Source organism: Cyanidioschyzon merolae, chromosome 4 (assembly GCF_000091205.1).
Source record: "Cyanidioschyzon merolae strain 10D DNA, chromosome 4, complete genome".
Classification (NCBI taxonomy): Eukaryota; Rhodophyta; class Bangiophyceae; order Cyanidiales; family Cyanidiaceae; genus Cyanidioschyzon; species Cyanidioschyzon merolae.
The window spans coordinates 281,463-294,127 of NC_010130.1; the positions used below are offsets into that span (position 1 = coordinate 281,463).

At 52.3% G+C, this 12,665-nt stretch overlaps 3 protein-coding genes and 1 non-coding gene across 4 annotated transcripts; 3 read left to right on the plus strand and 1 right to left on the minus strand.

Annotated features, from left to right (window-relative positions):
- Positions 1–1,749: 1,749 nt before the first annotated feature.
- On the minus strand, positions 1,750–2,292 carry CYME_CMD112C (unknown hydrolase; the record flags this gene model as incomplete). Its single annotated transcript, XM_005535414.1, has 1 exon — positions 1,750–2,292. One exon carries the CDS (start codon positions 2,290–2,292, stop codon positions 1,750–1,752), a length of 543 nt encoding a protein of 180 aa, XP_005535471.1.
- A 585-nt stretch (positions 2,293–2,877) lies between these two features.
- Positions 2,878–3,951, plus strand: CYME_CMD113C (glycerol-3-phosphate dehydrogenase; the record flags this gene model as incomplete). Its single annotated transcript, XM_005535415.1, has 1 exon — positions 2,878–3,951. One exon carries the CDS (start codon positions 2,878–2,880, stop codon positions 3,949–3,951), a length of 1,074 nt encoding a protein of 357 aa, XP_005535472.1.
- Positions 3,952–5,233: 1,282 nt separating this feature from the next.
- On the plus strand, positions 5,234–8,693 carry CYME_CMD114T. Its single transcript, XR_002461233.1, has one exon. It is a non-coding gene; the product is annotated as a hypothetical transcript (transcript).
- A 2,699-nt stretch (positions 8,694–11,392) lies between these two features.
- CYME_CMD115C (hypothetical protein, conserved) lies at positions 11,393–12,088 on the plus strand (the record flags this gene model as incomplete). The annotated part of the gene is made up of 1 exon (XM_005535416.1): positions 11,393–12,088. The coding sequence occupies one exon, from the start codon at positions 11,393–11,395 to the stop codon at positions 12,086–12,088; it is 696 nt and encodes a 231-aa protein (XP_005535473.1).
- Positions 12,089–12,665: the final 577 nt, after the last annotated feature.

Consider the following 12,665-nt stretch of genomic DNA (forward strand, 5'->3'; position numbering starts at 1 on the left):
TCAACTATGCTTCGGATGCCAAGAAAGCATCGGGAGGCGGCGAGATCAGGGTGTGAACGCTACCGTCAGCATCGTTTGACTGCTGACAAAGGGGCCAGAGGGAAAAGAGATACCGGCGCCTTTGAAACCAAAGAGAAAAGAGAGGGAACGGTCGCAGTCACCGAGTAAGCCGGCGAACCTGGTATTGATGAGAATAGAAAAAGAACCAAAACTGTGGTGTATATGCCCGTGTCAGTGGAACCGTTTCGTTGTATTTTGACGTAGGTGTAGCTCCTGTACTGGTGGTCAGCAGGCTTCGGCCAAAGCTTGACGAGTCTTTCCGATAGCATAGGAGCATTAGCGTTTCTGAGACATGCGCCGGACCTAGCGTTCAAGCTTCCGCTCTGTCTCGGTCGGCATCTGAGGCCTCGGCATGAATACATCACGTGGAAAGTTCTTCTCGGGTACCGTTGCATTTCATACATATCATGCAGTGTCAGTTCGTTATAAGCAAGCAGAGATTCCAGCCCGTGTAGTTATCACGTGCCAAGTTGAGAGAGCACTTCGGCGAGGGAGACCGAGGTAATAGGCAACGGGTAGAGCCCTCAGAAGAAAAAGTAGAGCAACGAGCATCTGCGACGATCGCGTTCACCAGCTGCACTTTGGCGCCTACTATGCGAAGGCAATGGCGCTTGGGGTGTTCGATGAGAGAAAATCTATCTACGTTGGCATAGGGACACACGTTAGTGCAGCGTGCACTGCATTCCTCAACGGATAGACATCCAAGGATGGAACAGGCCGAAACGTGTGGAATACTAGCTTCCGAGAGCAGATATTGCGAGGGATGCTGCAAGTGTCCGCCTCGTTCCGTCGAAGTGGACAGCAGTCTCGAACGAGACCGTAAAGCAGGTAGTCGATGAGCCCGAGCAACACGACGCTTGCACTGCCGTGGGTATCTGACATTTGCCTATCGCTGACATGCTACAGAGTCTTCTTCGAAAGGGGCCCATCCCAGACCGCGAAGACTCGGCGCTCTAGTGGGCATTGCGCGCAACCTCGAACAGGCTCACTCGCCGCAGGACATAGGCAGACACAGAATATGGTGGTCCAGAGTTCGCGGCGCTTCGAAAACCAAAGTGGCGTCTTTACACATGCTCAGGAACGTGAGGCGCCACAAAGAACCAAATCTTCGACTTTTCATGAAAACCTGCTTTCTCGCGGACATGTTATGGCCTCAAGATAATCATGCATCAATTGTGAATCTGGATGGATGGCTTGTACGTCAACATCCTCACTTTACGCAGACGTCCTGATGTCAGACGACTTCCATCTGCAAGAATCAAATATCACAGTTTCCAATGATTTGCTGCTAGCGCACACCATCTTTGGCCTCTGAAGGTCACGACGGTGCATATGTGCTCGAAACCTGGCGTGAAACACATTCCTGACTCTCGTTATCCGAACTCATATAAACCTCCACGCAGCGATTATCTTTTGACACCTGTAAAGTCTTGTATGTGCGACTCCCACGGGCTGCACTGGTCTCTCGCAAGGCCCCGCCCATGCGATTGCAGCAACCAGCTCAACCCGAATGGAGCCGAATGTAGAAGATGACCGCTGGATAGAGCAGGGCCCAACATGAAGAAACTCAGGCTTGTCAATGAGCTGGCGGTTCAGAGCGCGACCATACAGCATAACGGATTTCGGAAATAAAACTGGACTCAGGGTCAGCGAAACTTCCGCAGTTAACACAGCAATGGGAACGGCGCTTCAATGTCGTTGCCGCTGCTGCAACAAGAAGCTGCAGATCTCCCGAAGCTTCTCATGCTGAATTCCATTGCAAGCCTCAAAAAATTCGGTCAATTCCATGTTTTCTTGCGTGTTTTCGTAAGTAAGAGCCTGCAAGACCATATCAAGTTTGTCTAACTGGTGAACAAAAACGGCCGCTGGGGTATTTGCTTCCTCGTACTCGCGAAAGAGTGCGTACAGTTCGCAACCCGCTTCAGAGCCAGAGAGGACGTCGTCCCGGATTTTCCGAAAAGCCTCATCCTCGAGGACTGCCTTTTCCCGTGGCGAAATCCCACACTTTGGCGTTATGTCTCCAACGAGGGATTCCGCCAGATCATGCACCAAGGCAAGTTTCAGTACCTGAGCATCCCCGTCACCAAGCAAAAGCGCGAGCATCGCCACACCGTACGAGTGACTAGCGACTGTCTCGGGCACACACACACCCGAGCGCACCCATCCTGTTCGTTGCAGCGCCTTGAGTCGCGCGACAAGTTCGAAGAACTGAACGACCTGCGAAGGCCTCATATCCAACGCTATTAAGCGTTCGTGCGCTCATGCGCGCACGACCCACGAAGCGCCGCGCTGCGAGCACAACAAGCTAGCATCGCTGCAACAATACAGCGGAAGTGCCAAGCTGTGCAAAACACCGCATGGTACCCTGTCCAAACATCCTTTCAGAAGCTGCTCGTTTTGGTTGGTCACATCATCGCCACACAGGTACCAGGGATCCTCGATTGCGCATTTGATACTAGTGCGTAGTGCAGCCTACATCGTTGCACGCCGCACTTCCTACTTCCACGACCCATTCGTACCCTCATACGTCCTGGGTGCCGCTAGAGATCGCAGGCAGGCGCAGGTCATCGCCAACCGCTCATCATCAACGCAGCGCCTATGTGCCCGGCTACCTGACTATCTGGATACCTGGCTATCTGGATGTGTGCTTTGCAATGCGTCGCAATAGCTGCATCACGCGATTCCACAAATGGCGTGGCAGCATTGCCGCTGGCGCAGCGCGCGGCAGCTGTCTCGCGATAATGTACGGTGGGGGTTTGCAGTTGGCGCGCGCAGTTCAGCGAGCGTTTAGTGATATCTTTTGAGCAAGAGTGGCTGATGACGGAGAAACATAAGGTTGCTATACTTGGATCAGGTAACTGGGGCAGCACGGTGGCGAAGATCGTGGGATCGAACGTCAAAACGAAGACAGAATCGTTTGATCCGGAGGTTCGCGTGTGGGTATACGAGGAGCTTGTCGACGGACGGAAACTTACCGAGATTATCAATAGCGATCACGAGAATGTCAAGTACCTTCCAGGTAAGAAGCTTCCAGAGAACGTGGTTGCCGTTCCGGACCCGATCGAGGCTGTCGCTGGGGCCGATATTCTCGTCTTTGTGCTGCCTCACCAGTTTGTGCGAGGCCTCTGTGCCAAGCTCCGAGGGAACGTTCGCGAGGGCGCTTTCGCAGTTTCGTTGATTAAAGGCGTGGAGTTTGATGAAAACGGTATTGTGCTGATTAGCGACGTGATTTCGAAGGAACTTGGTGTGGAGTGTTCCGTTCTGATGGGCGCAAATATTGCCAATGAGATAGCAGATGAGCAGTTCAGTGAGGCCACCATCGGGTACAAGAATGCCGCGCACGCGAAACTATTGCAAATCATTTTCCAGAAGCCCTACTTTCGGATCGCAGGTGCACCAGATATCCCAGGCGTAGAGATCTGTGGGGCCCTAAAAAACGTGGTTGCTCTTGGAGCCGGTTTCTGTGATGGCCTCGGTTACGGAAACAACACGAAGGCGGCAGTTATTCGTTTTGGACTCCTGGAAATGGTTCGTTTTGCGAAAAAGTTTTTCAAGAATGTCCAGTATACAACGTTCTTGCAGTCTAGTGGTGTGGCGGATCTCATAACGACTTGCTACGGTGGCCGAAATCGTAAATGCGCGGAGGCATTTGCGCGGGCTGGTGGCCGGAAGAGTTTCGAAGAACTGGAGGTGGAACTGCTCAATGGCCAAAAGCTCCAAGGTACGCTCACAGCGAAAGAAGTACATGAGGTACTCCAGCGCCAAAAACTTATGAAAGAGTTTCCATTTTTTGAAGTGATATATGATATCGTTTACGAAGGTAGACCGGTTGAGCAGTTCCTGCAGGAGCTGAGCGAGAAAGAGCTCTCGCTTGAAGGAAACATTGAGTGAAGCTGTTTCATGAATGTTCGTGTCACCGTAGTTCGCGGGCTCGTCAAGCTTAATTTTAGCTGATGCGTAAATGCTTTCGTTTATCTATTCGGGTGTACTGAGGATATGTCTGCGGCTCTCGTGTGGCGGGGTATTCAAGCACATGCACATTCCGACACCTTTGCACAAAAGCGAAATCTCTTGAAAGATACAGCATCAATCGCTAAGGTGCGGTGCCTAGCCTGGATTGGAAGTGTCCCTTTATACGCGCAAATAGACTCTGCGGACAATGCGCATTTGTCCGCTATGTGCTCAAGCAGAAGCCTTTCCACACTTCCAACCTGCAAACGATGAAAGTCGGATTGGTGGGAGCATAATTAGAGCAGTGAATCCTGGAACAAGTGCATCAGCTCGCACTTTCCTTCTTGTTCCTTTTGTCACAAGTACTCATCAAAAGAAATGTATATTTTAGATCGGAGAAAGGTCCCGAAAACATCAGATTTCGTCACTGCTAGCTTCCCCGGAAAACGAGCTTGCTTCTTCAAGTCTGTTATTCGTCGGCCAGCAGGCGGATACATCCCCGCCCTTCACGTATTGCTTATCCTGAACGTTGTGCTCCCACAACAGAACTTATCAAACCCGCTGGACGCGACGGTCGCCTCGTCAATCCATTCCTCCCCATACGTTCTCGGTGAGATACCACCAAAGAAGTCACAGCATGCGCAGCTTCCCCATCGGTGATACAGGCGGAGAAAAATACGCCCGGATGCAAGAGCAAAACGAACATGCTTCTTCGGGAGACCGTCGCGCATTGCATGAAGCACCCCTCGTTTCGCACTGGAGCGCGAAGGCCTCGCACTCGACGGATGTTCGTCTCGATATCCTGAACCTTATGCCCGACAAATGGTAGACATGTGCACGGCGACTCGAGCAGGGTCAAACCGCTGTTCGTGCAGCAGAGACAAGAGAGCATGATGACAATATCGGCCCTAGCGACGGTGCTATCCTGTGGTCGCCTACGTATCGCGATTCGGACAGGATTGGTCAACGCCTTAGCCTTCGTCGAGGAACGCTTCGCGGCTTCTCCTCCACCATGTCATTCTATGCTGTTCTTCGTAGACTTCGCTTTCCGTGTCTTAGACGCTGTCAAAGAGTACGCAGGTGGAACTAGCGCTGAGCCGCCCTTCACGTCAGACTATTCTTCCTGGTTCAATGCGTCGAATGCATCTTGTCTGTTATCAGACACCATCTCTGTGCTCACTCACCTATAGACGAGTCATTCGCATCCGTAAAATTATTCTTCAACGAGTACGTCTTCGAGAACAGGTCCTGTACTTTCACTGGGCCTGAATTGCTGCGTTCCTCCTGCGCTCTTTCTGCTGGGGGAGCGCAGAGGCGCGCTCCGTGCCGCGAGCGTACTCGCCACGGAGAAGTCTGTAATGAGGCACTTGAGCAATCGTGGTTGCTTGCGTACACAGAAAAGCACGAATGTCAGCGCCGTCGTCCGCACCGTGTGCCTGAGTCCCAGGAAAAAAGGATTTGGATTATAGCGACAACATCCACACTACTCCGCCAGCGAGACGACGGGGCGACGGAGAAAGACAGGAAAATGCCGGACAAACGGGAAGTGAATGATCCTCCCAGAAAGAGGACCAAGAAGAACCAGAAGGGAAAGCGGCCGGGGCAGACATATCAGCGAGAAACAGTTGCCGAAGCCTCTCTACGGAAACACATCAATGGGGGCAAGCCTCCAAGATGTGGGGTTCAGGACACCATTCGGGATTTCGAGGCTTCTCACTCGATGAAGTCTCGACGGGCTTCTCTCGCCGAGGCGCCCGTCGTCAAACACATGTTCGCGTGAGTGCTGGACACAGAGCTCCCCGCGCTCCAGGCTCCTCTGGATTTTGCCAAGTAAATCTTCGACCGGCAACGCAGCTGATGCTCGCGACGGTGGATGCAGCACGGCCTGATCGAAGAATCAGGGACTTGTATGAATGCCTCTGAGCGTACGATGACTCGTCGGCGCGCCGCGTCGGCAACAGGAACGTCTACAACGCAGGTGCCACAGATGAAATGAACCACCAAAAATTCAAGTTCCTTGGCGGGTCATTGTTGAGCACCTCACCGGGCATACCCAGTCAGCGTTGTACGCTTGTGCACTCACACCAGTGGTCCGGAGCGTGAGCACTGATGGAAGGGGTTCATAGGGGTGCCCATGGAGGCAAGTGACGAGCTGGAGGCTACGGAGGAGCGCGAGATGGCAGCGAGTTTCGAGAAGATGCCGCAGCAAGAGCGGTGGGCGCTTCAGATCGTTCAAGCTTATGGTGCTGCTGAGGGCTATTGGACCGCCGAACGTCGTTCCTGAGTATGTTTGAAGCGCGACGCCTGCCATGCTTGCATGTTGCGCTACTTCGGTTTCCTGAACAAAACCTCCACTGTAGAGCACCCTCCCTGGCCGAGTCCGAACTACCTGGCCTACTCAAGCGCTTCTTGGACGCGGTCCAAGCACGCGACTTCGAGGCCCACGATATTACTGTACTGCACTGCACTGCAGTGTACTGGACTGGACTGGACTGCACTGCACTGGACTGCACTGTGCTGTGCTGTGCTGTGCTGTGCTGTGCTGTGCTGTGCTGCACTTGACCGCACTGCCCCGTCCTATCCTATACTGTACTACCTGCTCAATGAGCTACAACTGGTCTTTGCGAGCACGTATGAAGCACTCGAGCATCTTTACGAAGAGCATTGGCGGGGGCCGTTCAAGGTTGTTTCTTGACGCAGAGTCCAAGGAAGGAACTGGACAGGTGCAGTGGAGACCGACGGAGTATCCCTCTGGTTGCACTCTGCTCAGTCGATACCCGAGTCCCGCAAAGAGGCTCGTTTCAATCGCTCATCGTCGCTGAAATCTAAAATTTCGCGGCGGGTGCAGGTCCCGGGTTGCAGGACGTCATAGCTGTCGCCGTGCTCCCAGGTCAGGACGACGAAGCCAAGGGCCTGAACTGAAAGCAGCTGGAGAAGCTAAATGTTTCCAGAGCTCCGTCTTATTGAGGGTCGCGCATGACAGGTGTCAGAAGGCATACCGACAGATGGAATGGACGCGGCAGGACCCAGATAGACGCCCTGAATACCGTGCGGAGCAGAGGTGGTCCTTCGAACGCTTCAGCCGAAGATTGCGTGAGCGTCTGAATGGCTCGTGCGGAAGGCGTCTCTGGCAGGCGTACCCGAGGCCGCGCTGAGGTCGCCAACTTTTTCGGTTGCACGGAGACAAGAAACGTCCATTGACCATCCACTTCTATAAATTGGAGAAGGAAATGACCGACAAGTCGCTTCGTTCGAAGGCAGCGTAGGGTTCTTGATGTGTTGCGGCGTGCAGTGGCTCCACTCTTGCTCGTCGAATGCGAGCGCACGACAAGTGCAGGAATCGACTCTTCAGGAATCCCATCGGTGAGTGCGGGACGACAAACACTCCTTGCGGACACGGGTGTGCGCTGAAACTGATTGAGAAGAAGCGAGTGAAGCGCAGACGGCTGTATAAGATGGTGTACGGCAGGGTGACCAAACCTCAGATACCGGTGCATTCGAAGGCGAGCGGCTTTGTATAGTGCGATTCTACCAGCAAGCTTGTGCGCAGGCGCTTTCTGCATCGAGACTTGAACGTCCCGCTCAACGTTCGGAAATGTCACGTGCCTCCGGAGCGCTCAGCGGCTTTGCATCGTGCGGGTTGTCGGGGAAGAATCGTTCGCTTCTCAGCGTAGGCATTGTGCTGGAGCGCTGAGGACTCCCGATGCAGAACAAATCAGTAGCCGGGATCGAGGATCGTGGATTTCCGCCTGGAGCAAGACACTGGTATGGAACGGTGTATCAGTTCGGAATAGGCTGGAGTGCCGCTTGTCTACATCGGGAAAGACTTTCGTAGGCAACTGATGAGTGATTATGGTGTAGGATTACCCAATAAAATGGGCAGAAGAGCACCATAATATCGGTTCCTGAAATTAACCGATACGGCGATACTTGCGAATACTGGGATCGTTTCATGAAGCTCATGAGCTAAAATGTATCGAGACAGGACTCGAGCGCTTCCGGCAGGATAACAGAACCCCATGTAAGGTAGTGTAGTGTTTTTCTTCCGTTCCGGCCCGTGAGATGCTTGAAGACGCCTTGTTGAGTGGTACACAATGTTTCTCAGTGGCGTCCGATCACACTTTGCGCATCGATTGTCGTTCTAACTGGCTGCTCCAGACTCCAGATATTTCGAGGATCTTGCACGAACAACGGCGCCTAGATTGCTTGCTTCTTGACAAGTATGGTTCCTTGTTTATGCGCCCCGGGTGAACTTAGATCTTGCTCGGTCTCAGCGCGTATCTACGAGACTGTGATTGCCGCAAAACACGTCAATTAGATCATGACCAGATATCTATTCCGGCTTATTCTTCGCTGTGCAGCTCGTACCTTGACAATATCTTGACAGCGTCCCTATTAGCGTTCTATATGGGAATCCAGCAACCTGTACGCCCATACATGATAGTCTGAAAGTTTCCGCTAGTCACTGCTCCATGCGGTGCAGTTCATACGAGAATGCTCAGAATATTTTTGCCAGATTTTTCGCTGAAGCTCCCAATAGCCAGCGGAACTTGCTGTCTATAAAGCCGGAAAACGTGTTCGGCCCCTGGGGGAGGCAACTTGTAACCGAGGCGCGGCGCTTCGCCTCAAGAGTCTGTGGCCTGCGCCGCCTCCTTCGGGCCAAGACTGGAAACACCGGAAAATAACTAAAAGTCAGTTGCGTCGCCAGCGAATGCTCGACAAAGCATCGCCAGTACAAGTCAGAGCAGGTGGACGGGTACGCTAGGCATGCAAGACACTGCCCAACCGAGCCGAATTCCACAAAGGAAAAGAATATCCGTCCCGATTCTATACGAATTCCGCAACAGCTGGAAAAGCGCGCGAGGTAGCATCCGCAGCCCGAGGTCTTTTCGAACCGACGATCTACATGCTCAGTGGAGCGAAAAGGCATCGCTTCCATAGAGAATGTAAATACACTCACTCTCAGACGCCCTCAGCCGTTTTCGACAGGCCCACTTTCATCGGCTTCAGCTTCGTCCTGCACACTTCGAGCTTGAGGGGCTGCCCCATGGAGCTGGATCGCGTCAGATCCTCGAGTCTCTTCTCCGGCACCGCACATCTCCTGATATTGATGGCAGCACTCAAGTCTCGATTCCCGAACTCTATAGGCTCATTGCCACTAATGGAACGCATCACTTCACGGATTCCTAAGCTTCTTGCTCTCAGTGCCAACCGATGCTCCGTGAGCGCCCCGTGCTTTTCTATCGCCGAAGCGCTCCGCGGCCTGCTCGCCATCACGACCTTCTGAAGTTTAAACCCAAGCTCATCCACTGGATTTTCATTTCTTGAAATGAACGCACTTCTTCTTGCACTTAGGTGGGACCTTCCCGATGATAAAGAAGAACTTACGGAAGAAAGACGGGATGCATATCAGCGTTACCGTGTACTGAACATTTCAGCAATGCGCCCAGTGGAGCGATCATTACGTTTCTCGACGGGAAGCACTCCATGGATGGGGTCGAACCACGGAGAGTACGGAGGAGTGAAAACCACTTCTACCCCGACAGAATTAGCAAAAGCTGGAACGCGACGTGAATGATGAAGTGCAACTTTATGCAATAGAGGGGTATTATCAGACGTGGGGAGAAGGCTTCAATAGTTGGACATACTGAATGCTGTTGTATGAACCCTCTCTACGAGCGAAACCAACGGCGCCAAACGAATCCTCTTGAACTAGAACAGATGAAGATGTCCTCGTTCCCTACCAGCTCGATCGTACATACAGCGGGCTTGCTCTGAGCCAATACGCATATTCGTGCCGACTGTTTCATCTGAAGCAAGTCACATCGACCGAAAAAACATACCGACATCTCTGTTCTTCACAACCATGGCGACTTTCGAGGAACTCTGTAGTTGTGATGTTGGTGGAAGATGGCTGTGCATGAAATTTGACTGCTTTTTTTGCGAATGTATCCCAGTGTATTCAGTAGCATACGAACAAGCTGTTGGGAAACAGAGACGCCCGTAACTGCTATTATCTTCTCCTTTGTTTTGCGTGAGATGATCGAGGAGTCCTTTTTGTACCATTCACCGCAAGTGGGTCGTGATAATGTCGGGTTTTGGCACCTTGCGCGTATACGTGTTTCTTTCAGTGTTCCTGAATTATCAGAGGAATGTGGCATGACTGACCTGAAGGAGTTTGTCATCCGCTTGCACTGTTCTGTAAAGACTATATCCTACAGGCAATTATTCTACAATTTATAAGGTGCACTGCATCATGATTTCGATCTCTTGCTAAAGACTGCACCGGCTGTGGAACGAAACTGAGTTGTAAGACTATAATGGATGGTGAATGGTGGATCCTGAGGTCATGGTGCAGAATGATGAACACCCTCACGGACGCGAATAGTATTCGCGCTCAATCGAAGATAACTCTGTTCGTGTACACGATCCGTCAATCATCATAAAGAAACTATCCGGTTGCTACATCCTATGGACCATTGAACAATAGCAGTGACACTTACCATCGAATCGGTGCATTTTTACCGAAAAGAACAAAAACTAACCTCTTACTAGCAACTCTACAGCAGCTTCTTTCTTCTCTACGCTGAGCGATAGAAGGGGGAGGAGTTTTCCGTAGTTTCCGACGTTTACGTTCTGGGCGGAAGGTCCGGCGGGCCGGACAAGTCTGCAACGCAAGAACGTCATGCTCCTCCCTGTGGCGGGTGCTGCGGTTCGACCTTTAGCAGCTTGTCCGCAGCCCAGTTTATTCGGGCACTGGGCGTGGCCCTGGTCCCGGTGATCCCCTAGCTATCGCTTCGCATTGCCGCATGCAGTAGGTCTGTCTGCGCAGTTTGCAGGCTTCCGGAAGGATGATGTTATCCGATCCCGTGTCGGATGAACCACGCCTCGAGTCGACATGCCGATTGGTATGGCAACGCGGATCTGTCTCCGCGCTTCATCCGCACCAGCGGTATAGACGCTTTTGCGGGTGCTTACAACAGGCTCGGGGCACGGTAGAATATACGAAACGATCAGTATATCCGAGAGCAAATATGGGTAATGGAACTGGGACGTGTTGCGCAGCATGATGAACGCTTTCTCGATTACCAACGTCGATCACGCAATCTGGGATCCATGTACAACGTAAACGCTTCGTCGAAGAAAAAACATATAGAACTGAGCAGCGCGCTGGACCCGCCGCAGTTCGCAGCGACCCAGGTCACCAGATCCATACACTTGCCACAGGCAATAGCGTTCTGCACGCAATGAGCGCCTCACAGAAAAGGGTCACTTTAGTCGACAATTTTGAGGAGCTCTTTTTCGTTCGCGGAAGGAACGCCAAGGCGTAGAGAGGGCCGTTAGTCACCTGTGGGAAGCTATTTGTGGCTGTGTATTCTAGATGGCAGCACTGGAGTCTGTGCCGTCTGGCGACGCGGAGCCGCGTCAAACGCTGCCACGGTCCCCGAGAGGTCGGCGCTCCTTCACAGAAGCACAACGAAAGGCTGCTTGGGAGCGAGCAAAGCCCGTTCCGGGGCGCGATCCCGAGCGATGGCGATATGATGTGTACGGAAATCCAGTTTTGCGGCCCTTGCACGGCTGTTTAGGCTGCTTTTGCTATGAGTTTGACCACCGAGTACCCTACTCGCTCGGAGGCGCGACAAGTCTTGACAATTGTGACATTCTTCAAACGCGCATAAACCGTCTCAAATCGAACGCTCTAGAAGGAGTGAATATATCCAGGGAACAAATCCGCCAGTATGCATGTGAAGACGTGTCAAATGTCATTGACATGGACGCCATAGAGTTCGCGGTTTACGGCGACGTGCGCCGCGAGGGGCTTCACTGCCGTGCATACAGCTTGTTCGAGAAGGTCGCTTCCGAAATGCTGGTTTCCACCGGGCGAGTATCCAGGTTTGAAAGCGGATCTCCAGCAGTAACGGAACATTCACCCATGAAGATATCTCGTCAAAGCAACATCCCATCATGCACCGAAGCGTTGAACCGTACTCCACAGCAGCAAGGCATGAAACCAGTACCGAGTCATCCTGAAATACCGATTCCACCCGCTTGGCTCTTTCTTCCATCCTTCTCGTGAAATGAAGTGGTATCTGGCTGCTGGTATAGAACCTGCTAAACCACTACCCACTAAAATGCATTCGAGTGTATATATATGCCGGTGCACAAGTGAGCTAATTTCTCATCGCCATTACGATCCAGCGTTAATATTGCCATCGAGATCCAGAATATGTGCAGGAGTTGCGACCGTTTCATGCAGCAATCAGTCTGATAATTACGTCCAAACTCTGAAAAGTGCAATCGATCCCAAATCCGTCTGGTCTGCTGTAACTGCACCTTCTGAGCAATAAAGTGCCGCAGCGTTTCACGTTCTGGGTTAAAGCTTGCATTCTCGATTGGTGATCAAGCATGCAAACATGCGGCTGAGCTATAAAAGTGAGAATCTGCGATATGCCGAAACTGATGTATGCAACCTCCTCGAGGAGATCGTGCACAGATGGGGCAGCCTGCACTAGAGCTGCAGTTGCCCAGTCGGCATCTAACATCGGCTGAGCTCGATGACAGCGCGTCCCGGCACACAGCAGAAACTACAGTCCTGTGCGAACTACCTCACAGGCGCACCTTCGAGAAGCAGAGAACCATCATCGTTAAGACGC